The 24,028-nt window shown below is 55.0% G+C and overlaps 8 protein-coding genes across 8 annotated transcripts; 3 read left to right on the plus strand and 5 right to left on the minus strand.

Annotated features, from left to right (window-relative positions):
• Nucleotides 1–2,069: 2,069 nt before the first annotated feature.
• IE81DRAFT_345210 (hypothetical protein) lies at nt 2,070–3,525 on the plus strand (the record flags this gene model as incomplete). The annotated part of the gene is made up of 3 exons (XM_025515892.1): nt 2,070–2,097; nt 2,163–2,416; nt 2,617–3,525. The coding sequence occupies 3 exons, from the start codon at nt 2,070–2,072 to the stop codon at nt 3,523–3,525; spliced, it is 1,191 nt and encodes a 396-aa protein (XP_025371976.1).
• A 943-nt stretch (nt 3,526–4,468) lies between these two features.
• Nucleotides 4,469–8,414, minus strand: IE81DRAFT_364522 (hypothetical protein). The gene is made up of 12 exons (XM_025516863.1): nt 7,574–8,414; nt 6,696–7,489; nt 6,585–6,633; nt 6,252–6,524; nt 5,982–6,180; nt 5,798–5,915; nt 5,631–5,728; nt 5,385–5,557; nt 5,291–5,304; nt 5,074–5,225; nt 4,983–5,006; nt 4,469–4,896 (listed from the first exon to the last, which is right to left on the minus strand). The coding sequence occupies exons 1-12, from the start codon at nt 8,185–8,187 to the stop codon at nt 4,717–4,719; spliced, it is 2,688 nt and encodes an 895-aa protein (XP_025371977.1). The 5' UTR covers nt 8,188–8,414; the 3' UTR covers nt 4,469–4,716.
• A 1,289-nt stretch (nt 8,415–9,703) lies between these two features.
• On the plus strand, nt 9,704–11,182 carry IE81DRAFT_320780 (NAD(P)-binding protein). Its single transcript, XM_025513135.1, has 3 exons — nt 9,704–10,308; nt 10,374–10,660; nt 10,743–11,182. The coding sequence occupies exons 1-3, from the start codon at nt 9,838–9,840 to the stop codon at nt 11,020–11,022; spliced, it is 1,038 nt and encodes a 345-aa protein (XP_025371978.1). The 5' UTR covers nt 9,704–9,837; the 3' UTR covers nt 11,023–11,182.
• On the minus strand, nt 11,167–12,366 carry IE81DRAFT_239547 (60S ribosomal protein L38). The gene is made up of 4 exons (XM_025511208.1): nt 12,265–12,366; nt 11,771–11,831; nt 11,555–11,689; nt 11,167–11,366 (listed from the first exon to the last, which is right to left on the minus strand). The coding sequence occupies exons 1-4, from the start codon at nt 12,265–12,267 to the stop codon at nt 11,311–11,313; spliced, it is 255 nt and encodes an 84-aa protein (XP_025371979.1). The 5' UTR covers nt 12,268–12,366; the 3' UTR covers nt 11,167–11,310.
• A 578-nt stretch (nt 12,367–12,944) lies between these two features.
• Nucleotides 12,945–14,244, plus strand: IE81DRAFT_239639 (putative ribosomal protein L24.e.A, cytosolic). Its single transcript, XM_025511209.1, has 3 exons — nt 12,945–13,291; nt 13,529–13,834; nt 13,966–14,244. The coding sequence occupies exons 1-3, from the start codon at nt 13,211–13,213 to the stop codon at nt 14,044–14,046; spliced, it is 468 nt and encodes a 155-aa protein (XP_025371980.1). The 5' UTR covers nt 12,945–13,210; the 3' UTR covers nt 14,047–14,244.
• A 15-nt stretch (nt 14,245–14,259) lies between these two features.
• Nucleotides 14,260–19,593, minus strand: IE81DRAFT_320786 (hypothetical protein). The gene is made up of 5 exons (XM_025513136.1): nt 19,148–19,593; nt 18,843–19,058; nt 18,701–18,779; nt 18,382–18,619; nt 14,260–18,310 (listed from the first exon to the last, which is right to left on the minus strand). The coding sequence occupies exons 1-5, from the start codon at nt 19,165–19,167 to the stop codon at nt 14,442–14,444; spliced, it is 4,422 nt and encodes a 1,473-aa protein (XP_025371981.1). The 5' UTR covers nt 19,168–19,593; the 3' UTR covers nt 14,260–14,441.
• A 1,286-nt stretch (nt 19,594–20,879) lies between these two features.
• Nucleotides 20,880–22,048, minus strand: IE81DRAFT_364527 (hypothetical protein). The gene is made up of 2 exons (XM_025516864.1): nt 21,596–22,048; nt 20,880–21,498 (listed from the first exon to the last, which is right to left on the minus strand). Exons 1-2 carry the CDS (start codon nt 21,682–21,684, stop codon nt 21,108–21,110), a joined length of 480 nt encoding a protein of 159 aa, XP_025371982.1. The 5' UTR covers nt 21,685–22,048; the 3' UTR covers nt 20,880–21,107.
• A 209-nt stretch (nt 22,049–22,257) lies between these two features.
• IE81DRAFT_364528 (hypothetical protein) lies at nt 22,258–23,372 on the minus strand. Its single transcript, XM_025516865.1, has 2 exons — nt 22,884–23,372; nt 22,258–22,728 (listed from the first exon to the last, which is right to left on the minus strand). The coding sequence occupies exons 1-2, from the start codon at nt 22,979–22,981 to the stop codon at nt 22,374–22,376; spliced, it is 453 nt and encodes a 150-aa protein (XP_025371983.1). The 5' UTR covers nt 22,982–23,372; the 3' UTR covers nt 22,258–22,373.
• Nucleotides 23,373–24,028: the final 656 nt, after the last annotated feature.

Raw genomic sequence — 24,028 nt, forward strand, 5'->3', positions numbered from 1 at the left:
AGACTGTCACAAAGTTTTAATCGATTTGACACCAAACAGACACACGTCTCTGTGCTTTGAAAACATGTTGTGAAACTGAGCCATTGCATATGAGTAGGTGTTCACACCTTCTTCGCGTGGGGATGAAGCCAACGAAGATGTAAAAGAGCAGCAAGTCAAGCTTCGCTGGCCAGCTTGCGATGAGCGCGTTGCAGCTTTTTATTTTTCGCTGGAAGCTGCGGACGCGTCAGAAGCTTCCAGAGTCAGTCGACCTTTGCCGAGCTCAAGACGCCGGATCAGCTCTTTGGTTCAATCAGCAATAGGGAGCCTCTCCATCAAAAGTTTGAGCTCTAGAATGTACCGACGATTGAGCTCAGTGCTACAGCCCATACACTTGTGAACCAATGAATGTAGCCATCTCTTTTACGATTCACTCTAGACTTATGACACTCAACGTCCCCAGAGCAGCAGATGCGATGATGACTCGAGACGCGGGTCGAGGACCTGGTATTGCGCTTCAGACTTGTCTGTGTGCTCAACGTCAAAATTTGCCCCTGCCCTTTCGGACAGACATGTAATTGATGAATTTAACCGACCTTGCAAATCCTCAGTACTTGGAGTATTTGGCTCGCCACCACTTAATTGATCGTCGTCAAGCGATCTTCACGAGTCTTCTACAATGAAGGCGAGCTTAACAGCAAAAGATGGGGTGACATTCCAACGTGTATTCAGTATGAGCTCATGATTTGCGTCCAAATATCAAATATTTTATGTGAGCAATGTGATCTTATATCTGAACAAGCGCGTAAGAATCTTTTGCTTTGATCCGTATGGAATTACAGAGCTCGGTCTATGAGGGACACATAAGTTCGCCACTGTTGTTTAGCATGAAATTGAAAACGACCAATACGAGAAATATGCGAAGCAGATACATGCGGAATAGACATTTCAATGTGCGTGCGCACCACATCGACGGGATTTGCTACCATACAAAATGCATGTTCACCTTATACCACCTGATACGCATGACAATTTCCCTTCTTCTCGTTTTGCCCTTAAGGAAGTAATCAAGGGTTGCCAATGCACTGTTGACCTAAACGGCAAAGTTTACCGATTGCAGGCTAGCAAAGAAGCACGAGATAAGACGCACGCCTAACTCCAGAGGCCACAGAGCCGTCACAGTCGAGGCTGTAACAGAAAAAAGCGCTATCAAGCTGCAAAATGCCAGATAAGCCCAAAAAAGTTCATCAGCTGTGGTATTTAAGGACATGGTTGTTTGTACGCGCCGAGATGACCCGCCCGGGAGGGCTGAATATGCCTTTCTCAAGATCGCAAGCACGATGATCAATAAACGCGTGCTTCACATCTGACATCAAGCCGTTTCCAAAATACTTCCACACAAAGTTGCGGTTGCGTCATTACAAGACTATTTGGCGTTCTTCTCATCCATCAACCTCAATCAGAAAAAAATAGTCGATGCCACCGCGGTTGCTTGCGGCACTCATTATTGCCGGTGTCTGCTGAAGACTGTCTACTTGTGGCTGACAGCAAGTTTAAACCCCTCTCGCTGTGTTTGTCAAGCATGGCAAAAATTGCTGCCGACGATCTGCTGTCTCTGCCAAGCAGCAAACTCATTTGTCCAATTTTTGCTTACTACTTTGCACCCGCATCTTTAGTAGTTCCCATCTGGGATTATAAGCTGCTACTAGCCACTGCCGAGAGTCTTCGAGATAGTTCACATCACTGTTGTGAGCAAGTCAGCACGACGCCGCTTTTTTATACTTCCTGCCTGCTCGTGCGAGTCATGTCCTGTGCCTAGTATCGTCTTTGGCCTCCCGGTCGGCGGGGAATTTACTTGCAGGACTTACATCAACTACGTGCTTGATCGCAGCCTCTTTACGCAGCTTGTGCGGCACAATGACGACCACAGAGGAGCTGACACTTGCTGCCAACAGCATCTCTGGCGACGTTGAGGACATGGCAATGAGCTGATTTTGATGTCTCAACCCGACTCACTTGTCTGTGAGTAGACTCCTTCCAAGACTTGGCTGGTAAGACTGATGCAAGGAAAATGTCCAGCCCACGCAGACATGTCCCAATCATCAGGTCCCTTGTGCAGTAAGTTGCACTGGGCGCTGCTCTACACCACTTTTCACTGACCACTGTTGCCCCTCTTTACTCAGCTCCCATCACGCCAGCATCGCCATTCAGCAGGATGGACCTAGGTTGGACAAAGCAACAAAACCTGTCTCTGGTCATGTGGATTGACTGCGACTGGGAACGGATCCACTACTTTATTCACCAGAGGTTGGATATGTGCAGCACGCCGACGCATGCTGCATTGGCCTCCCAGGCCTATGCGAGCATCTTTGGCAACCAAGGTAACCTGACCGCCAACACTTGCCACGGGCTGATCAAGCTCCAAATCAATGTTCTTGTGGAGGGGGCTTGCCAGATATACTGCAGGCTGTCTCCATCTGGTCAGTGTACACCCAGCTGCAGGTACACTGCGCCGCCCAGCTGTACGCAAGGGGGACCTTGACTCCCTGCCGTTGTTCGAGCTCAATGGCCAGGGCTCTCATTACATTTGCCGTGATGCTTTGCCCCTCTCTTGAGAGAGTCACTGCTCATGCTCAGTTGACCGGCAAGGCTGGCAATCTTCAATGGTGCTTGGTTGTCAGCAAATGCCTGGAAGAGAGCAGCAATGGGGGAATGTATGCAATGTACGCTGGATGCTGTCACCGCAATGTGCCCAACAGACCCCAGTTGCGCATGCAGCAGGATGCCAAGGCTGGCAGTGTAGGATCGAGAAGGACCAACGCTTCCTCGTCATCGCGCGTCGCCGCAGCTGGATCATCGACATCCGACCTCCTGCCATCCTCACCAACACCAACACCAACACCTGCGCATCAAGCTGGTTTGTCCTCCCAGCTGCTGCCGTCTTTGCCGATCATGGCAACGTCCCCTGGTGCCTCTGCAAGCACGGCTACGGTTGCACCTTCCGCAAGCCAGCCGCCTCTGCCGCCAGCACCCCTCGCCATTGGTCTGTCTGCACAGTTGGCTGGACACATACCCAGCGTCCAATTGCCTGCAGGCATTGTATTTGCCTGCCAAATGAGTCTGCTCACCAGGACTTGTGCTACAAAGGTCACCGTGGAGTTCATGACTGGATCCACACATCACTACCTGGCACCCTGCTCCATCCAGAAGCTTGGGGCCAGGTACACGTCAGACCAACAGTTCCGTCTGAACTTCATGGTGCGCACAACTTGGAAAGAATTCAAAGCAGTGGCCAATGCCAAGGTTCATGCTTATGCCCTCAAGTTTGTGCCTCATAAATTTGTTGCGGAGGGCAAATACTACGCTGAGCAAGCACAGCTACAGTGGCATCTTCTGCAAGCCAGCCGCCTCCACTGCCAGCACCCCTCGCCATTGGTCTGTCTGCACAGTTGGCAAATGGTCAGCAACCCCCCGCTGTTCACCTGCCTGCAGGCATTGTGTCTGCCTGCCAAACCAAGCTGGTTGTTGGGGCTTGTTGACCTGTGAAGGTCGTAGTAGGCTTCATGACTGGCCTCAAGCACCATTACCTAGCGCCTGGGTCTGTCCAGAAACTCATGGCCTGGTGGACATTGGAGCGGAAGCCCAGCTGCATGTACGAGCTGCATCACTTGACCTCTTCTGCGTCCTCTTGCAGGGCAAGATGGTCTACAATTGTAGAGCATGCAGCAATGATGGCCCTGTTCTGCACCATCATGGGGCCCCCCACAAGGTCTGTCCAGAAGTGGTCAGGTATTGCCTACTGCAACTTGATGCCTGCGAGTTCTGGTCAAAGGTGTCGAGGATATGTGCCCACCAAGAAGGCATTGGTCGTGACGTGAAAGGAATCTCACACATGTGTGGCGCAAGAGCCTTTTGTGTGGCCCATGGGTATCAGAGGCTGTTCGGCAGCATCGGACTATCCAGGAAGGGCCAAATCTCGACCAAAATGTCGGTCCGAGGGGCGCCCTCTTCCAACGTTGGACTCGCTCTCAAGTTTTGAATTGTGTCCAGGATTCGAACAATCATGAGCGTCTGTTGCGCTCGAGCATATCAGCTTTCTGGCGCTCGCACCTATACAATGCGGACATACACGACGATATCGTGTCAAGTGCCCTTATCTCTGGCCGCGCAAAAGGCTGCAGACCGAACCAACGTGCGTGACCCGCACGCCCTTCTTCTCTTTTGGCCTCCGTGCTGCGCACCGACAGTGACAAAGGCTTCGATTTGCGTCGCTCCGAAAGCTAGTGCAATGCTACTCGAGTCGATCAAAATGCCGTCTTCGCATACGAAGAAGTTTGATGTACTCGAGGCTCGACTGCACGTGCGAGGTCAACTAGCGTTGTTGCAGTCCTCGACGAGTTAGACCCGCGATTTGGGTCGTACGAAGCAAGTCTTTCTTTGTTCTGCGTGCGATGCTCAGTGATACAGGACTCCGCGTGCGCATCTCACCCGGCTGACGCGCGACAATTGCTTTCATTCATATGCTAAATTCTGAGAGTGGGCGGCGGCATACGACCTGAGGTCGGTGGTCTGTCGGACATGTGCTCGAGAGAGACTGAATCCCAACAGAGGACCGTAGATCGGCGGCATATAAGACTGGCAGTCATGCGCCACACGTGACCATGGCAGACCAAAGCAGTCCAGCTCATCGGCCATCCTGATCGGCCACAGTTAGGCCCTTGCGCGCGTCGACAACTACTAGGTGGTCTTGTGGCGTATGTCCTTCCGAATGGAGTCTAACAGATTCTGATCGAGGTCATCCTCGTCGACCCACCACCGCGCTTCCTCAAAGGCCTCCGCGATCGCCTCGCGATCCGTGATGTCGAATCTGTTGGCCAGAAATTCTCTAGGCAGGTTCAGCATAAACCAAGTCTCGTCCTGAGCGTTCCGACAGATGTCGCCACCGAGTTTAGAGCAGGGTCAGCCGCAGATCTCAAAACAACCTTCGATGTTCTTGGGCGCACCTGCTGATAATGGGATTCAGCAAACTACACCGACCTCAGATCGCGTCAGTGACGGGTCAACCCTACAGAATGAGTCTACGTTGATCCTCACCGCGGGTCTCAAATTCAGCCACCATTTGAAAGCAGACAATTCATCTTCTCTAGTAGGGCGCACGGCTCGGCGTGAGACCTGGCGGGCGACTTGTCGCTCGCGAGTGCGCAAGTCTTGTCGCATGTCGGAGTGCGCTCGACGAAACGCGTGCACTGTCCCAAAAAGAAGCAGCAAGCTCAGATATGCGTGCTTTTTTCGATGCTGGACCTTTACTCACATAGCTCCACCAACCTTGAATGCGAAATTGGGAAAGTGTGCATGGTGAGCGCCAGTGAGTCCATATCGAACTTTCTGCCGGAGTCGTCACTCACTCGTCTCTGGCGCGATCCTGAAGCTGCCAAGCAGTCTCGAGGGTGTGTTCCCAGTACACTAAGGAATAGTCGCTGCCCGCGTCACGATGCTCGGCCTTGACGACTTCTCGCAATTGCGAGGGAGATGCAGGTAGAATCGCTCGAGCCAGCTGCAACAGATTCTTTGGCAATTGCTGGCATCGACGGAGGATGCAAACAAGAGCGTCACCAGGCTGAACCCACAGAATGTTGACATCCCAGACTTACGATGGCAGAAACCAAAGGCTTGCTGAAAGCGTCCGCGATGCTTGAGGCGAATACGCATCGCTGAAGCCACGCTCTTGGCTCCAGTGAATCGTTGAAGGCTTCACATTAGGACGTTAGGTTGTGTCAGCTGCAGCTTTTTGCTGTCTTTGAGTGCAAAGCATGGTCACCTTTGCGACGTTTGCCTCTGTCTTCCTTGCTCTCCGTCGGTATCCAGTAGTATCCAGTGTCTAGCATAGGAAGCACGCCTTCGTCTTGTAGATAGTCGTACAATCTTGTCGCGTCTTTCTGAGGAAACGGAGGTGGCATGGCTTAAGTCAGAATTCCAAGCTGGCTAAGCGAGGTACTTCGCACCTTGGCATGATTGACTGTGCTCTTCCTCAGCTTGTCCAGCGTGAAGTCCTTGTTCCAGACCACCTCTGGACCGTCGTGATAAGCTTCGGGATCTTCTCCGTAGTGATCCTCTGCCCACATGTCTTCCGAAATCGAGTGGATGAAACCTTCCTTTTCCAGTTCCCAAAGCGCAACATGACGTGCAAAGAGCTCGCATGACCTGTGCATTGCTCCTATAAGCTTTGTGACAAAATTGCCCAAATTCAGGACTGACGAAGCGGGACAGCTCACCCAAGGGAGCTCCGGTTGGCTGGTTCAGGCACCATCTGAGTGCGCGTGGTCACTTCGAAGGGGCGAAGTGCTGTCAATTCAACGCCGTCTCGTGTTGACCTTTCGAACCACTCGTTGGCCATCCAGGACACGGATGAGCGCGCTGCTGCAAAAATCAATTCCAGCAACGGCTTTTGATTGACATTCGACGCCTCGTCCGTGGGCTGGCACAGCTCAGCATTGACGTACGCAGGCAAGAAGCGTATTCCGAAGCCGCCACTCTTTTTTGTGTACCTGTGAGATTGCATTGTCAGACGGGTGATAATTGCTCTGATAATCTGGTCCAACACCTACTTAAAAATTCTTTGATCTTGAGTAGCTTTGCGATCATTCAGAAAGTGACCTGCCGTGGACGAGAGAAGTAAGCGTCTGCGCTTTCAACGCATACCTCGGCGTCATGCTCGCCTTGAATTAGATCCATCGAGAACACAGTGTAGCCAGTGACGATACTCCGGGCTGCCCTGGGAAGCATCCAGACCTCGCTCCCGTCGTACGCAACTGCAGCAGGATCGAGATCGAAGTTGAGCAGAGCTTCCAAGGGGCTGCTGAGCAACTTGAGGATGATTTGGACGCGACGATCAGGGTACGTGGGTACAAGTGTGATCGTTTTGGAGTTACGAAGGACGCCGAATTTGGCGTCCGAGCTGTCGTCAGGACTGCTGGCGCCTCTGGATGGCAGATTTTGCGCGAAGACTTGCTCTATGTGCATCAATTTTGCGGTTGCTTGTTCAGCATTGAGGCCATAGATGTACAGATCAATGTCGGAACTCTTCGCTGCCTCTTCATCCGTCCCGATGTTCATCAAGGAAGCTAGAACGATGCCACCGGCGACCAATATGTTGTCCCAATTCAGACCTCGAAGAGCGTCATTGGTAATGCGATCAAACGCTGAGCGGAATTCTTGGATGCCCCTGACGCGTACTTGCTCAGCTCTCTTGGCATCTAGAATCCGCATGCCCGGTAGCGATTCTGGGGCTGGTCGTTGGACATCGTGAATTCCATCGGCGTTCAAAGGGCCAAAAATTTGCGTGGCATGGGGCGCAGAGAGGCGGAACATGTACGACTGCCACCGTTTGCGTTGGTCTTCCCCATCATCCAAGTCGTGCGCCTCTTGCTGCGTCTCTTCTCCAGTTTCTTTGTGGAGATCGCGGTCTGATAGGGCGAGGAGAGCTCGCATATATCTCTCATTGCTCATGATCCTGTATAGCGCAGCGAATCGCAGCAAGACAAGTCAGCCATCTTCGGCAGCGCAGTACTCCCGAGAGCCAGATCTGCGCTCTCACCACTCGTCCAAGTCTACATCCATTTTTCCAGAGGTGACGCCAAGGTCGAGCAGCACGGGAAATGGCAGACGAGTCCAGAACGCGGCAGCTCGACGCAGCACGACGGCATTCTCCTCTTTCAACTCTTCCAGAAGAGCAGCGTCGCTCTGAGGTGAGCTGCCAAAGCTATCGGCTAAAGATCGAGCAGCAGCGGCAAAGAGAGTCTCCCTTGCCGTGGCCTGCCCAGAGCCGGCGCCAGAAGCAGAGGACAGAGCTTGCTCTTGAGAAGCGCCTGGTGCATCAGGACCTTGCAGGACGAGGATGCGATCCGCACGACGTTTGGCGGTGTGCAGTGCGAGCTGGTACTGAGCTGCTTTGATGGCAGCTTTGCCAAGCTCAAGCCCGGTAGGCACTGTCCCTGTTGAGGCCGTCTGATTCTGATCTGCGCCTACCAGGGCGCGATTGACGACTGGATGAGAGAAGCGAGAGAGTATGCGGAAGGAGCCATGTTCGTGCTGTACTGGCTCTCCCACCTCGTTTGGATCAACGTGGATACTAAGAGGAGCCAGGAATTCGGCGAGCGAGGCTACATGCGCGTCCTGCCCGGGCGCTGACGGGTTGGTGAGGGAAGTCATCTCGGCGGCTGCGGCGTGCAGGCACGCACTGCGATGGATTTGGGCAAACACCAGTAGCAGAGCACTTGTGAAGCGTCACAGTGTGTGCAGGCCAGGAATGCGGGGACAGAGGATGGATGAGTGGCTGCTGGGGTGACGTATCCAAACTCGTGACTACCCGCTTCCCAAGCACACGAAGCACGCAAGCATTCAAGATTCCCTCTTTGCGTGCTCACCTTTCATGCTCGCGCCGCATGGTGGCAGCTGCAAAGAGAGCTCAGAGCGCAGGCACGGCGCGAGTGCAAGAGCGGACGTATATGAATCCTTGCATGCGCCCCTCCTCCGTCCCCGAACGGAGCCTGATACCGTACATGCACCCAATTTTGAATCTTGAAGCTGATCTTGAATCGGTATTTCAATCAAGAATCCGCATCAAAATCCAACATGAATGCGTAAATCGGCGTAAGTGATGCAGATGCACACCACTCAATTAATGATAGTGGTGGAGCTATTGAGTCAAAGTCTTGAGTTGACTCTTATATGGTACCTCTTGCCCGAGACTGATTTAGAGGCGGGCTCGAAGCCAATCAATTGATTCCACAAATCAATGCTGACTCTGACTCAAGACTCACGAATCTTGTTCGATCTTAACGTGAGTCACGAGCCTTGATCGAGGAATCACATTTTGCTTCATGATTTTTATTTATTGAGTCAAAAGCCAAAATTCTTGATTACGGATTGATGACAATCGCGAATGGAGGCCATAAAACAAGAATAATGCTGGATGTGAATCATGAATTTCAATGGTGAATGGTGCTCCATCTCTCGCACCTGTGCCTGGCTCCCGTGCTGCCGCCACGCGGCGAGACCTCGCCTAGTGAGAAATGGCTCTCCTTCTTGATTCTTGATTGCCAACATTCGTGAGTGCGAGTGACAAGGTCTTGCGGGGTTTCCGCATTCATCATCCTTCGAGCTCCGTGCACGGGGTGCTTGGTATCCATCGACCTAATGAATCTGTCAACCTCGATAAGGTTTGGCGTAGACTGCCTTCGAGGACCCCAGGGCCCCTGAAACGACGAGTCATTTCTCCGTGCAGTCACATGTCGTGAGTCACAGTGGAATTGGCTGACAGTGCCCGGGTAACGGCACTTACTCTGACGCGCAGGGGCAAGTCCAGATCGAATGGGCGCTTGCCCGTCCCTCGAGTCTGAATGTGAATACGAATGCATGCCTCTCACGTTCGGACAGTCGTGAGTGATCTTCACCGTTGTACTTGCTGCCCTGTGTTGCACAGCCTACGCAGAACGCACAGCCGAGCAAGGCAGCCTGCACCTCGGGCTTTCCGGCCCGACCTTCATTTGCCCGATTCACACCAACCGCGTCGCTATGGTGTTTAGAGCGCTGCCTCCGCAAGCATCTAGCGGCCCGCCATGAAGCATGAAGCGTCCCACCGCAGCGTCACGTCAGTCCAAGGTCAAGCTTTGTGGTACCGGTAATCGTGAATCGTGAATGTGAGCGGGACGCTGTCATGCTGCGCTTCAACGCTCGAGGCCTCACACAAACAATCCTCAAATTGGCCAAGCCGTCTCGCTCGAGTCGTCGTCGATCTCGTCTCGAAATGCACTGTCACCCTGCATTTCTATCCACCCTTCTCACCAACGCAGACACACCATGACCGTCATAAAAGCTACATTGGCAGCTGCGCTTCTCATTCACAATCGTCTGGGCGGGCGGGCGCCACTTCACGGCACCTTGCCGGAGCGCTTGGCGGTCATTCTGCGATCCCGTAAGCTGGCCATCGCTCTGCTTTTCTATCTGATCGCTCAGATCAACACCTGGCTGGATAGAGTCTACCTAGGATACGGTAGAAGAGCCAAAGATGCCTACCACTGGCCTCAAGAGATCGCCGTTGTCACTGGTGGATCAGGCGGTTTGGGGCGCAGAATCGCTTCAGGCCTGGCAGCTAAAGGCACGCGCGTCGCTGTCCTCGACATCGCTGCGCCAGAGGACGGTGCCTGGCCGTCGAGCCTCGCGTCACGCATTCAATTCTATCAGACAGACCTCACAGATGCAAACGCCATCAGAACTGTAGCCGAGGAGATCCGCTCCGCCTGGGGCCATCCCACCATCTTGGTGAACAATGTGCGTATGACGTCGGTGATTTGCGCACTGTCCGTCGCTAGCTGACATCCTCAGTCCTTGACCAGGCCGGCGTCCCCAACGCAGGACAGTCGCTGCTCCATGCCGAACCAAGTCGAACCAAGCTGACGCTCGAGGTCAATCTGCTCGCTTCATTCTACACGATACACGAATTCTTGCCTGACATGGTCAAGCACGATCACGGCCATGTGGTCAACGTAGCCTCCGCAGCGTCTTTCATAAGCGGTGTCAAAGCTGCCGATTATGCGGCGTCCAAGGCAGGTCTCCTTGCGCTGAACGAGACTCTAAGAATCGAGCTCCAGACAATCTTCAAGGCCCCAAGCGTATTGACGACGTGAGTCACGAGTCGAGCTCAAGACAAAGCCGGCGGACACACTAATGTGACGTGCTTTCCGTGCGCCTTCCCGCCATTGCAGCATCGTGCACCCGAGCTTTATTCGCACACCCATGACCAGGGAGCTCTTCAAGTCTCAGTCAGACTTCCTGGAAGCCGACGAAGTTGTGCATGCCGTCGTGTCGCAAGTGCACCAGCAACGCAGCGCCAACCTCTTCTTGCCCAATGCTCGCGTCCGCTTTGGCGCGACCTTCAGAGCATTTCCGACGTGGCTGCAGGATCACTTGCGACTCCAGATATCACGCGGGCTACTGAAAAGGTCTCGTGTCACAGTCACATGGCCACCCAATGAAGCCAAGTGACTCAACTGCGACATGCAACGCCAATCCCACATGTCCTCAGCCAAGGTCACCAAATGCCCGCCTTCCTGTCGGTCGCTTCTGCTGACGTAGGCTTGACGATCCACACTTGTAAGCGTTGTCTTTCACTTTGAGTGTGAAGCAATCGTAGTCCCTCTGCGTCTGCTGTGGTGACGAAGCTCTGGTGCTACATGGCATGAAATGCGTGGGTGTTTTGATGAGTGCATGTGACATCAGAAAGACCTATGATCGTGTGGACTTTTTGTAGGCGCCTGCAGTTCTTGCACAAGCCTACTTGCGCAGCTTGCCCTTCACGCCCACAAGACCGACATCCTGAACGTTGAGGCCTGGAGCATGAGTGGGCTGAGGGTCAGACATGACTGCGCCTAGCACATGTGGAGCGATGGATGGTTTCGTCAAGGCAGAGGCAGCGGTCGCTGCCATACTGGCCCGCTGGGAAGGCTCAAAAGTCGGTGTTTCCCGCCTCCTTTCTCCTTCAACACCCCAGATCACATCGCATGCACACGGCACTCACCAGGTGGCAAGCTTTGCTTGAGCTTGTCGGCCTTGGCTGCGTCATCGACCACGAGAGTGTAGAGGTATCGGCTGCAACGGACCTTGAACTTGGTTTGGGTGGAGTTGCCCTTGAGCGTCTTCTTGACGCGAGCGGCTGTAAGGGAGTAGGCGGTCAAAGTCAGCTCGCGATCAATGCAGTCAATGAAGATGGATGACAACACCAAAGCACACTCACACTTGGCGTCCTTTCTCCTCGCAATTTCGAGGAACTGCTTGATGTCGGTCACTTGCTTAGGCTGTGGAAAACCGGGAAGAGCACGGCGTCAGTCTTGTATGTCCGATCGGCCACAGCATGTCCAACGACTGGCTGGAATGGGTGCCAGGTCTCCAACGCGCGGCTATCCAGCCAGCCAGGCCGAGCCATATCAGCATGGCTTTGTCGTGGTCCTTTGCAGCTGTAGCCCACTGCCAGAGCACGACTTCCCTCTGAAAGACAATTTGCACCACAAAATGGATGCCCTTCTCCCCTTCTCCCTCTATAAGCCTCCTCCGAAAGAATCCTACGCCTCGTGTTGGCTTCGCTGTCTTGTGCGGTCGCAATGAATAGCCCAACGCGCATGGTCGCTGTCCTCAATGCTTTTGCTCAAGCGATCGCGCGCTTCAAATTAACACCTCACGCGGTGCACGCAAAGTCTACCAGTGGGCAGGAAGACTAGAGCCGATACTAACCATGTTGGGCGAAGTCCGAGGGTGAAATGTTGTGGTGGTGGGCAAAGACCGTGGTGCAGATCGTGCTGCCGAAGATCTCCAGTGTCTACCACCGAGCCCGCGGGGTGGGCGAAGATCGCGCACGCCTGGACGAAGATCATGACCACGTGGCTCAAGCCCCGCGAAAGCGCGCCCGCACGCGCGCGCCAGAGGTGGAAAAGACGCCTCTCGCGCGAGAAAATACTGCTGCGGAAACTGGCGCGCGCTGGTGCGCGCGGGGGGGCGCGGCAAGCCGGGCTCGCCATCAAGCTGGACACCTGATGACCACTTGCATCTCAGCGCCGCACGCATCAACATAACCACGACTTCACCACACATCTTCTGTCGACCCCTCAAGAAGTGAGTATGCCAGCTCAGCAGCGATTCAGGCTTTAGCGTCCTTCAACAACAATAGGCAGTCAAGGGCGCCCGAGTTGGATCCTATTGCGAGCTTCGTTCGGCGCCTCGCACCCTTGCAGCAGTTCTTTGGCGCTTCGGGCGGCGAAGGGGTCATGAGAATACGTTGTGGGAAGCAGATTTGCGGATGGCAATCAGTAATTGCCACGATGGCCAACTTTCAAATAGCTTTGAAAGATAGGAGCAGCTCTTGAGGCATTTCCGGGCGGGAAGGAGGATTTGCAGGATCTGTTGAAAAATAAGGTCGAGCGGTGAAGGAAAGATGGGTATCGGCGTCACGCACGCTGCGTTCGGCGAGGGACGATACGAAGGGTGGACTGAGCTTCAGGTTTGACAGTGCGCGCCAGGCGATCCTGACGCGGCGTATTGGACTCAGGCGAGACTTCTTCAGGAATTCTTGGGGGAGCGCTTGTTCAGCAGCACATCGTCTTCGGAAGCCGCCTACTGACCACCCTTCTCTTCACTCTTGACTTACCTGTCTGTCTCGGCGGCTTATAGAACTTTGCCCATCATGAAGGTCGAAACTTGCGCCTTCTCTCAGCGCAAGATCTACCCCGGTCGCGGAAAGCTATACGTTCGCGGCGACTCCAAGGTGAGTCTGAGAGCGGCCAACAAGATCTGGAGAGCAGATGGCAGCAGAGGAAGGGGGTGATCAGATCACTATGCGGTCGGACAAGTCGAGTCACAGCATCCCGTCAAGGCAAGCTCAAGTGCTGCCGGGTTTAGCGAGGGATATGTTGGGGACCCCGCTCACGCCCGATGGATATGGGTTACTGGAATAATTCATGCTGACATGCAAGACTCGTTCGCCAAATCGCTATCTCCAAAGGTCTTCCGCTTCGTCTCCTCAAAGTCGGAGTCTCTCTTCCTGCAGCGCAAGAACCCTCGTAAGATTGCGTGGACTGTGGTCTACCGCCGCATGCACAAGAAGGGTATCACTGAGGAGGTTGCCAAGAAGCGTAGCCGTCGCACTGTCAAGCACCAACGTGGTGTTGTCGGTGCCTCTCTCGACGCCATCGCTGCCAAGAGGAACCAAAAGCCCGAAGTTCGTCAAGCTCAGCAGGCCGCCGCCCTCGCCAAGAGCAAGGACGACAAGAAGAAGAGGCAAGAGGAGCGCAAGGCTAACAGAGGCAAGGTGGGTAGATATTTGAGAGAATTGATTTCTGTCGGAGGTGCAAAGGCATGGGTGGCGTTGCGTCGGTCATGACACGGGGACATTGTAGCTGCGAGGTGCTGATCAAGCTATCCTTTCACCATGACCATCAGGGAGCTGTCGCACACGCAGGTGCAGGTCCCAAGATCTCTCGTCAGCAAGCAAAGGGGGCAGCAAGCAAGCCCCGTGTCTAAGCAACACATCGCCTGTAGATCGTGGCTTCAAGCCACTCTCACGTCGTCGATGCGATTCTTGACTCCGTTTGTCCCCTCACTGTACTTCGCTACTATGCCCCACGAACTCGTCCCCTTCAGGACGGCGACGTCAAGCTGATCATGCATGCCACGTAGAATCTATTCGAGTGCGATTTGCGAGCCACTGGGCTCTTGACAAAGCTCTGGCGCGTCTGGATTCATAGAACAGTCAAGCGCCACAATTCGTTATAAGCGACAGCACCAAATTCGATTGCGCCTTCGGCATGGGTATAATTAAATGGATGAGTTGCGAATGACGATCGGTGCGCCTATCGCTCAAGCTCGGCACATCTGTTCGATGCTGCGAGACTCTCGACGTTGAGTACGTGCAAGACTCAGCCGATACGGGTCTTCGGCGGCAAAGGTGGAGGCGCAGAGGAGCTGGTGTTACCAGCAGAGACAGCTCTAGGAGTTTCGGGCTCATCGTCGTCGTCCCAATGTTGAGCATACCTGGGAGAGTAGATGGACGATGTTGGTGGACTAGAGACAGCCGTCGTGGGTGCTTGCGCGCCAGATGAGGGTAGAGGTGGCACACCAGCTCTCAACTCCAGCGGGGACAGATTGCCAAAGTCGATTTTGGGCAGAGTCGTGCTAAGTTGCGAGAGACCACCAAGACCGTTCGAAGGCGGCGGCAGAGGAGGTCCTGATGCGAGCTGAGCGTGCAGCCCCGATTGCTGCTGCTGCTGCTGCTGCTCGATTCGCGGACTCAGGCTCCGTTGCTTGCCGGCAGATATGGAAGGGTCGTGATGAGGCAAGTCCGAAAAGGAGGTCAAGCTGGTCGCGTCGCTTGCCAAGCGGTCATGTGCTGGACTAGAGACAATTTGAGCTGAACTTGTTCGAGCGCTTGGAAGCCTCTGAGGAGCAATGGATCCATACGAGTGCGTGCCCGACTCCAGCGGCACTGCTGGCGCAGCTTGGGCGTGGTTGGCAAAGCTGGGGGCCAGATCCGCTGTACCGACTGCCTTTGCGGACCCTGCATTCGGAACAGCGTCAGGCAGCGGTTTGTAATTGGCCATTGACATGGGTCTCTGTCCGCTTGAGCTGCCACTTGTCTGAGGGACCGACGTGACTCCAGCTGATGCGCCGCTTGCGCCGATCATGGGCGCAGCGCTCGCTATTGGATTCGAAGCCGATTGCGAGACCATGCTGAAAGGCCTAGTCTGCTGAGCGCTACTGCCAGACGGAGAGTAAACAGGTTGAGCTGCGGTTTCCCCCGGTCTAGTGAATCCAGGGGCATAGCTAGCAGCCGGTCTGGTCAATGCTGGACCTGCTGAAGACGTCGAGTACTGAGCTTCGCCGGGCTGCGCGCTCGAGGTAGCCGCAACGCTTGATGCAGCTTGACCAGGGGGAGATGAGTACGAGGGCACGTTGCCGAGGGATGCGCCAGCAGCTGCGGCTTCATTCTCCGCCTGGAGCTGAGCGTCTCTCGCAGCGTAATACAGCTTCATTTGTTCTTTCTCGCTGACAGCTCCGGCACCAGGGTATGGCTGACTCGGAGCTGAAGGGGGCGGTGCGCGGGATCCGTTTGAGGTGGTCTGAGAAGATGATGGAACCCCGACGTATGAAGACCTCTGCGCATTGTTGTTAAGCGCAGGGGGGGTGCTAAGAGGTGATACCCCAGCCGAAGGGGGAAATGCATTAGCGTGCAAGGTCTGTCGATTGTTGACATAGTTGCCCGCAGCGCTCGAGGTGCTCAGAGTGCTTGCAGACGGCAAATGCGTCTCCGAAGCTGTGGCTTGATGATAGGTAGGCACTGGTGCAGTCTCGTAAGGCTGATAGGGCTGTGGTCTGTCTCCATCGCCCGGATGAGACAAGCTGAAGTGCGGATTGGGAACGTGCGTTGGTGCTGACTGGGTGCCAGGTACACCATTCGATCGAGCAGGGCCAGGTGCTGTGGCATGTTGGCCTCTGGCAACTGCATCTTGCGCCTCGTAGTACAGCCTGAGCTGGGCTTTCTCGTTGCGCGGGGCTGCGACAGGCGCAGGAGCACTTGACGGATGATCTGGAGGCGCAGAAGGGCCACTTCGGGCGCTTGAAGCACCTCCTTGGGCTAAAATCTCGCTCCTAGCTTGGGCATCGGCTTCAGCGGCCGCTTGCTCAGCTTTTGCCCGTTCGTACAATCTTCGCTTCTCTTCTTCGGCGCTCAAGTAAGCTGGCATGGGCGCTTTAGGCCCCGAATTGCTGACGGAGCTGGCTGCGCCCGGTGTATCTTGACTAGTAGCGCCAAGGGCAGGCGGAGAATGAGACGCCATCCTGGCTTCTGCCTCCGCTGCGGCTTGTTGAGCTTTTGCAGTCTCGTAGAGTCTTCCCTTTTCCTCCTCAGCTGTCAACCACGACCCGGGTGGTCTTGGGGTAGCTGCGGATACGGCCCGAGCTCTCTCGGCCGAAGCCGAAATGTTTGCCCTCGAAGCGGTCGCGGCTGAAGTGGCAGCGTTTTCACCCATCCAGTACGCAGCGCTACTCCTGCGACGATCCTCGTCGTCGTTGGCCATCGATCCGGGCTGAAGGCGTGAGGGTGTATTGGTCCCGCTCGTCGTCGGTGCTGCGTGCGAGAGCGAGGCTGACGAGCCCTGCGCGAAGCCGTTTTTGTAGCCCTCCAAAGCTTCTTTTGGAAAGGTAGCACCCTGCTCAAAACCACTCTGATACCTCTCTGCCTCCTTTCTTGCACGTTCGTACAGCCTAGCCTTCTCGTTCGCTGCATTGTTGTATGCTGTACTTCCAGGCACGGGCGCGGACACATTTCTCGACGTCTGAGCTGCCGCCAGGTTGGCTGCCGACAACGCTGCGATGGCCCCTGCGCTCTGCGACGAGGTCACGACAGTAGCTGAGGAAGCAGCGTCGGGTACGTTGTTGTTGGAATTCTGACTGAGTGCAGCTGCTTGTTTCTTCCTCTTTTCGTCAGCTCTGCGCTGATTGCGCTCCGCTTGTTCCCTAGCCCGTTGATACAGCCGCATCTTCTCTTGCTCGGCAGTGTCGGAAGGAGCCTCGCTGACTGCGCTCGCACCGGCTGATTGAGGTCTGCGGATGACGGACTGCCTAGAGGCGTTGGCACTAGCGTATCGCAAGAGCTGAGCTTGTTGCGCGGCAAGTGCAGCACCCGCGGCTCCGGGGGCTGGCGAGCCGGTGGGAGACGCGTGCGGATTGGGAGTGGTGCTTTCAGAGATGGCCTCGAAAGGTGAGCGTTGCAGATTGAAGCGACTCTGGTTGCCTGATCCAGCCGCATAGACTCCAGGGCCAGATAAAGCTTCAGAGCTGACGCCTAAACGAGCTGCGTTCTCCGACATGTTGGCAGAATGGAACATCGCTCGACTTTCCTCCGCATTGAGCTCAGGCCGTTCGTAGATGCTGGGTGGGCCCGCGAACTTCGGGCGGATGGGACCAGGCCCGTCATGACTATAGGCCTGTGCTGCTCCCATGTCTCCCCAGCTGAAGAGCTGGCCCGGTACACCGCGTCCTGCCATGCCGGGTCCGGAAATTGCTGTCCCTTGTGTCATGACAGTGTCCCTCCGGCGCAGATCCGAGCCGACGCCGTATCGACCAATGCCTCCCCCTCCACCACCACCATCAGTCCCCGCGCCGCTGCTGCCGTACGACTGCGATCGCTGAACTGCAGGTGGTCGTGAGCTCAAAGAATGGCCGGTGTGACCAACTGCGGATTGGCGATCGCTGACGACGGTAGAGTAAGCGTCGTCGGTGTAGTTGTTTCTACTCAAGCCTTGCACAAAGCCTATTCGATTGCATACGTCTTTGCTCTGCGCGCTAGGAAACGTGGTGATCGTGAGAGGCAGATGATCGATGATGATTGGAGCCTTGCTGACGTCGACGTAGATGCGCATGGTGTAGCTGACCTCGATATGTTTGGCGGTCTGGATCGTCATCAGACTGTGACTCTTGGGAATCTGGCAGGTGAGGATGAACTCTTGCTCTTCGTCCTTGTACATCTTCTTTCCGTACGTCTTTGACTTTTGAGCGAGCGTCTCTGTCCGTTGCGAAGCGGCCGCACCTCCACCGCCAAAGCTGCTCAGTCGATTCGTCTTGTTGCCGCCGCCTCGGAAGGTGATGGTCTCACGCACGCTGAAGGCCACGCTTTTCAGCTTGACGGGAGCCACCTTCGTAGAGTATACAAAGACCTTGATCGTGACCGTGTCACCGGGACCATAGCAGGTCTGCGTCCGCTCTACTCGAGCTTTCACTCCATCATTCTCTGCCCAACACCAAGACATGATCAGCGCACGTACAGGCCCACTTTCCGCATCTCGCTGATTTCTCACTCACCATCCGAGTGCTCGTCAGAGATGTGGTAGATGGGCCACGTTGAGTGCAGCTCGTGCTTCTCCAGAGCGATTGGGTGCGTGCTCTGGACGATTGAGCTCGTCGGACTGCTTCTCAAGAGGCCCTTCTTGCCTTTGACGCAGAGACTGGTGACGAGCTCGTAAGAGATGCCACACTGCTTGTCTAGCTTGGCAGTAGGTGGAAGCCCTTCCGGGATGGGTATTCGGAACGGAAAGTCTGCCTGTCCGCCGCGCTCCAGTGTGAGCGATGTGGACAAGGCAAGACCCGATATCTCTTTACCCTACTCGATTGTACTACTCACCGTCTGCAACGTCTCCCAGCTCCCTTCAGCATCTTCCTCCCTATCGCCAGCACCAGGGCCAGGCCGCGCACTCCACACGCTGTGCAATAATGCATGCGTGGTGTGAGCTTGCCGCTGTCACCTCGACCAATCTGGCACTTACACTGTGGGACCTCTTCCAACAAGCTCTCCCCACGTCTCGCCACCAGCAACGCTCTCCAGCTTTCTCAACTCGATCCTCAAAAAGCTCGCTTTCGCGCCTCTCGATCCCAGGCGTACTTCGATGTTTCCGGTGATGTGAGCAGAGGTCCTTGATGCGTCGCCTGGAATACCGGGAAACCCGGCTATGAAGTCGAGATGAGGCAGAGGGCGAATGGTGCTGACGGAGCGAGAAGGCCCAGTAGCACTCGAGCGTGAGCTATTTCGATCGTCACGTCTGCCTACATCGACTGTGTGGTCGGCACTCACAGCTTGGTTGTGGACGTCATGGCAGGCTAGCTGTATCACGAGTAGGTGATTACACAATAGGGAAATGCGGCCCGAGCCCGGGTGGTTGCACCCAGCGCCTAGGAGGACGTGCGATCACCGTGACTGTCTTCGCACACCACGGCCTGCTGAGCTCGCAGCTAGGCTGCGCTATCGATCGGTGTTGGGTGAGCTGAAGGGCTGGTCGAGATGAAGCAGGAGATGAGGCGCGCTGGTTCGCTAGATGGAGGACTTGTCGGTGGTAATGGATCGTGTGTGAGTGAGAAGAAAGAGCAGCAATTTCTGTTTGACGGGCGACTCGTTTGTAGAAGTGTCGATGCCAAGATGCGTGGTGAAGGGGACTGTGAGTGCTGACAAGGTTCGAATGAGCGCTCTACCCAATGACGAATGCAGCAGCAGCAGCAGATAGGATGAACGCAGCGAGAAGGAGAGCTCGCGGATGGATCAGGCCTCGCAGGGGTGATGACGTGCATGCACAGTCGCGAGTATTCACATTCACGAATTCAACGTGCAGCGTGCACGAGTCTGAGTGGACCCCGGCGGGCTGCGCGCGGCGAGAGGAGCAACAGCAGCAGTCGCAGTCTCGTCACCATTAGCGCTACTCAAGCCTCCTATCCCTCCTCGCCTTCCCAAGATGGCAACCTCCTCACAACCTCAAGATAAGGCTCTCACACGCAGGATTGGAGTCTGACATAGCTTATCCTCATCCTCGCTCATACATGTTTTGCACCCTGATGACAGCTAGGTATCCTCGACGCAATCACGAAGCTGAATGAGAAAGTCACGAGCAGAGGCGTGGCTCGGCGCCGCTGACGCGCATTGTGAACTTCGATCATGCTGACGCTGGTCTTGGCACGCTCTAATTTGAATCAAAATGCGCGAGTCGTTAGTGTGAGTGTGAGTCGAGTGGAAATCACGAATGTTGGCGCGCGCAATTGAGGTAAAGAGAATCTTGAATTATCAGCACTCAAATCAGCACACCCATCTAGACTCACAGACTCTGACTGACGACGAGTCTGAGCGAGGCAGGGGCAGCGCAGCAGCTGACGAGACGCAATGCGATCGAAGGAGAGCATGAAACACCCGCTCGCCCGAGCTCGGCGTGTGGGACTTTGTGACCGCTGCTGATTGCAATCACAATCGTGAATACTGTAATGTACGTGCGCGCGTGGCTGTGCTAGCCTAGGAAGCTTGCCCTTCACGATTGTTAATTGACAGCATGATACTTGATTAATTTTGAATCAGAGCAACTTCAACTTCACCCCTGGTATTGCTTACTGCGGAACGCTGACTGATCTGACTTTGACTGTCACCCAGCATCATTCAAGATTCTTGATACAAAATTGACTGTTGACTATAGCGACTCTCAACTTGCGCTCACGAACGACATCACTGACCCTACTATCTGGGATGTACCGTATCCCACTCTCGACTTTCGACTCGTGACTCAGACTGCCACTAGGCATTCAATGATGCTACCTTGTAGCGCTTTCTCCTTTCTTTTCAAGGTCTGTCGATGCTATCAGGAGTCTGCAATACGGCGACGGAGATGCGAGCGCATACCTTTCGGCATTCCGCGCAACGCGGGGGTGGCCAGCGCAGCGTGTTCAAACGGGAGGAGGCACGTACGTGACTCGGTAGTCAGAGTGAGCCTTGATTCACTCGTTCGTGACTGCATGCTTGATCAAGTTTGCATCCTCACGCTGTCATAGCACTCCATCGTGATTGGCTCGTGATCGTATCGCCTCATACGTCGATGCGATGCACCTCTTATCAGCCGATAGTCCTTCGAACGTGAGTCATGAGTGGCGTGTGCGATCACGAGGAAGGGAGAGCAAGTCGTCGCTGGGCGCGAGCAGTGCACACCGTCTTGGCGTTGTTTACGTGCACTCATTTCATGATTGCAGAATCGTGTTCGGGACTCCTCGAGGTGGACGTGTATTCAGAGCGCGACGAGAGATCCGAAGAGAAGAGCGACGGCCATGGGAGCCGATAAGCCGGAGCTGAGTGGCAAGCCCTTGTGAGCAGCGTCAGGGGTGCGGGAGGCAGAGGCGGATGGAACACTAGCTATGCTGCTAGAAGTCGGAGTCAGCGAGGTGATGGAGCTCGGGATGGAGGAAGTTGTGCTGGAAGCACTGGAGGTAGAATTGGGATTGGTTGAGATCGCAGTCGAAGTGGAAGTTGACGCTGGCGAACTGCTTGTGGCGACACTGTCTGAGAAGATGGCCGGTCTCGTTGGGCTGGTGTAGGTGTAAGTACTGCCATCTGTCGGTCCTATGGAAGGCCCAATGGTGATCATTGTGCCTCCGGCTGTCGAGCCCAGAGGGCCCACCCTAACGTGGTAAGGGATACGAAGTCACTATGCTCAGCGACGGAGTGCTCTTGGCAGTCGTGTCGAGGCATGCAGCGAGCGCATCGGTGTCTACTCACACAACGACATCGCTCTCCCTCCCACCCTGCGCAGCCACCGAAGCGAAGAGCACGACGAGAGATATCGAAAAGGCGAGTTGAGCGCGCATTGTGGGTCTAGTGCTCCTTCGTGGTGAAGTGTGCTTGCTGTGAAAGACAGAAGCAAGGTCGTTGTAGTCGTGCCTCAGCTTCTGGGGAACAAGCTGACAGCACTCCCTATCTCGTCAAGGCGAGAGCAACAGCAAGATCTGCACCGACTTCCGTCCTGTCGTGTGATGCTTACAGACCCACGCCGTGGCTGTACAGTGAGTAACGTACTTTTTGAGCGCTACAGAAATTGGTACCGACGGCATTGCATGCAAGGTCACGGCCCGCAGTTCGGAGTCCGCTCGGCATGAGGGGATAAGGTTCTCTGATGCGGGGACACGGCAGCAGCTCAGTCTCGTTGCTGATGCGCGAATAAAAAACCTGATGGTGAACCTTTCCAAAAAGTGTTCATAGAAGCTTTGAAACCAATCCTCACGAGTGGGGAAGGCACAGGGTTCGCTCGATCAACGCCGCCGAGGTTAGTCCGGACCAGAAAGACGCGTACCTCTAGCTCCAGCACGCTGTGCTGTGGTGTCACGGCCTCAACAGTACATTTGAAAGCTGTCAACTCAGTCAAAAGTATCAAGCAGAAGAATCTGTGATTGATATTTGCGATGCGCCATCTTTCTGATTGCGTTCCGGTATGTTCGATACAGCCAGCATGCTCTGGCAGCGACGACCTTGCATTGGAAAGTTTGCTCCACCAGGAAGCTCAGAGGACAAAGGCACCTCCGAGAACAACTCCAACCATGGCGAGACCGAGCTGGGCGGTAGCGCCACTCAGTTGAATGTTTCCGACCGCAGCATCGGGGCTTCTGGGGGAAGAGGAAGTAGAAGAAGCAGTGGAAGTGGAACTTGTACTGGAGGTAGGTGTGGAGCTGGTGCTAGAGCTGGAAGTCGTGGTTGTGGATACCGACGAACTCTCGTCAGAGCTTGTCGTAGTGCTATCTGGTCCACCCCCTGCAGTGGGCGTCAGCGTGGGCACCTCAGATCCTGCGCCCCCGCTGGCACTGGGAGTAGGCTGCGCCGTGATGACAGTGCCTGCATTGGTGCCATCAGGAGCCACGCTAGGAAGCGCGAAAGGGTGAATGGGACGTGAATGAAAAGGACAAGACGTCAGCGACCAGGTAATGAACGAAGTGGGTGGAGCAGCCAGCGTGCTCAATCCTAGCCATTCATGCTAGCTCGCCTGTCTGTACGCCTTCTATCTGAGCCGACTCACATGACAACCGTTCCAGCGTCAGGACCGGTGTTGCCTTGAGCCAAGACTACGGCGGGCACAAGGGCCAAGGCAGCAGCGATAGCGAGGTTGAAGCGCATCTTGTCTGTCTGAAAGAGACCGAAGGGGAAAAATGGGCTCGATGTATGGTTGGATGTTCGATGTCGACGACGGGAAGAGGGAAGTGGGTGAATAGGACAGTCCTTTAAGGGCAAATCCGAATCGCTTCTTATATCAGGAGCATTCACATTGTGATTCTGCCGTTGCTGCTTCCAAGGGCCACGCTGCAATCATGACTGCACATGATTGCACATGCAACCAGCTCTCGCTGGTCGTGCTTGGCATCATTATGGCCCAAGACCGCAGAGAATCACACAAGCAGCCATCTGAAGGGGAGACAGCAGGACTGAAAGCGCGGGAACATCCCTCACTCACTGGTCAAGTCGCGAGTTGAGGCGATCCCTTGCTTGCTATTCGTGATTCATGGCGTCGTGCCCGCCGCATCATCTGATGCATGACAGCTGAAGCACGCGGACGTATAGCCTAGTGCGATTCACGATTCGAAATCCTCCGCGCGCGGCGACTTAATTGCTCCAGTCACGATCGAGTTTGCGCTGGGTCAAGAGTGTAGAAGACTGCAGCTATACCGTACCTGCTGCTATCTCAGCAATCATGAGTCACACTTTTGCAGGAACAAAGACGCCGCGCCCCCACCAAGTCCAGAAGTGCATCCATGCAGCAGCAGCAGTGTGAGTCTTGAGTGACAGACCGTCATGCACGCACCGCCTCACGCGAATTCGATGCGATGTGTGGGGTATGAAACACACAGCACCGGTACGCACCCATGCAGCGCCATTGGCACAGATCGAGCAAAGCGGAGAAGATGTGCCTACAGGAAACGTGCATCTTGCCTGTGTCGATCGAGATGCAGCTCAGAAGCGCCAACGTGCATGACAAAGTTTGCGTTTGCAGTGCTGGGCGGGCCAGTACGGGCGGAGCTGCAGCCGCACATTTACCTACATGTATACACGCAAACGCATCAGAGTCAAAGCCGGCCATGCACGAGCAGCGCAAGGGAGGCAGCTAGGCGAGCTTTGGTCTCGTGCAGTCACCACATGCTGTCGTCACATTTGCGATTCTTGATTCAC

This window comes from Ceraceosorus guamensis, assembly GCF_003144195.1.
Source record: "Ceraceosorus guamensis strain MCA 4658 unplaced genomic scaffold IE81scaffold_8, whole genome shotgun sequence".
In the NCBI taxonomy this organism is placed as follows: domain Eukaryota; kingdom Fungi; phylum Basidiomycota; class Exobasidiomycetes; order Ceraceosorales; family Ceraceosoraceae; genus Ceraceosorus; species Ceraceosorus guamensis.

Excerpts from the sequence above, each read along its gene's own strand:
- IE81DRAFT_364522 (XM_025516863.1), bottom strand. The coding sequence starts at position 8,187 with ATGACTTCCCTCACCAACCCGTCAGCGCCCGGGCAGGACGCGCATGTA. Across the intron at positions 6,634-6,695 it reads CTCGATGGATCTAATTCAAG|GTCACTTTCTGAATGATCGC; the intron begins GCGAGCATGACG and ends CGTCCACGGCAG. Across the intron at positions 5,729-5,797 it reads CAGAGGCAAACGTCGCAAAG|CCTTCAACGATTCACTGGAG; the intron begins GTGACCATGCTT and ends CCTAATGTGAAG.
- IE81DRAFT_320780 (XM_025513135.1), top strand. The coding sequence starts at position 9,838 with ATGACCGTCATAAAAGCTACATTGGCAGCTGCGCTTCTCATTCACAAT. Across the intron at positions 10,309-10,373 it reads CCACCATCTTGGTGAACAAT|GCCGGCGTCCCCAACGCAGG; the intron begins GTGCGTATGACG and ends GTCCTTGACCAG. Across the intron at positions 10,661-10,742 it reads GCCCCAAGCGTATTGACGAC|CATCGTGCACCCGAGCTTTA; the intron begins GTGAGTCACGAG and ends CCGCCATTGCAG.
- IE81DRAFT_239547 (XM_025511208.1), bottom strand. Across the intron at positions 11,690-11,770 it reads GAGGAGAAAGGACGCCAAGT|CCGCTCGCGTCAAGAAGACG; the intron begins GTGAGTGTGCTT and ends ACTCCCTTACAG. Across the intron at positions 11,367-11,554 it reads CAAGCAAAGCTTGCCACCTG|GCCTCAACGTTCAGGATGTC; the intron begins GTGAGTGCCGTG and ends CTCATGCTCCAG.
- IE81DRAFT_239639 (XM_025511209.1), top strand. The coding sequence starts at position 13,211 with ATGAAGGTCGAAACTTGCGCCTTCTCTCAGCGCAAGATCTACCCCGGT. Across the intron at positions 13,292-13,528 it reads ACGTTCGCGGCGACTCCAAG|GTCTTCCGCTTCGTCTCCTC; the intron begins GTGAGTCTGAGA and ends CTATCTCCAAAG. Across the intron at positions 13,835-13,965 it reads GCAAGGCTAACAGAGGCAAG|GGAGCTGTCGCACACGCAGG; the intron begins GTGGGTAGATAT and ends CATGACCATCAG.
- IE81DRAFT_320786 (XM_025513136.1), bottom strand. The coding sequence starts at position 19,167 with ATGACGTCCACAACCAAGCT. Across the intron at positions 19,059-19,147 it reads ATGACGTCCACAACCAAGCT|CACCATTCGCCCTCTGCCTC; the intron begins GTGAGTGCCGAC and ends TCGCTCCGTCAG. Across the intron at positions 18,620-18,700 it reads GCTGGGAGACGTTGCAGACG|GCAGACTTTCCGTTCCGAAT; the intron begins GTGAGTAGTACA and ends CGCGGCGGACAG.
- IE81DRAFT_364527 (XM_025516864.1), bottom strand. The coding sequence starts at position 21,684 with ATGCGCGCTCAACTCGCCTTTTCGATATCTCTCGTCGTGCTCTTCGCT. Across the intron at positions 21,499-21,595 it reads AGGGAGAGCGATGTCGTTGT|GGTGGGCCCTCTGGGCTCGA; the intron begins GTGAGTAGACAC and ends TTACCACGTTAG.
- IE81DRAFT_364528 (XM_025516865.1), bottom strand. The coding sequence starts at position 22,981 with ATGCGCTTCAACCTCGCTATCGCTGCTGCCTTGGCCCTTGTGCCCGCC. Across the intron at positions 22,729-22,883 it reads GACGCTGGAACGGTTGTCAT|CGTGGCTCCTGATGGCACCA; the intron begins GTGAGTCGGCTC and ends CGCGCTTCCTAG.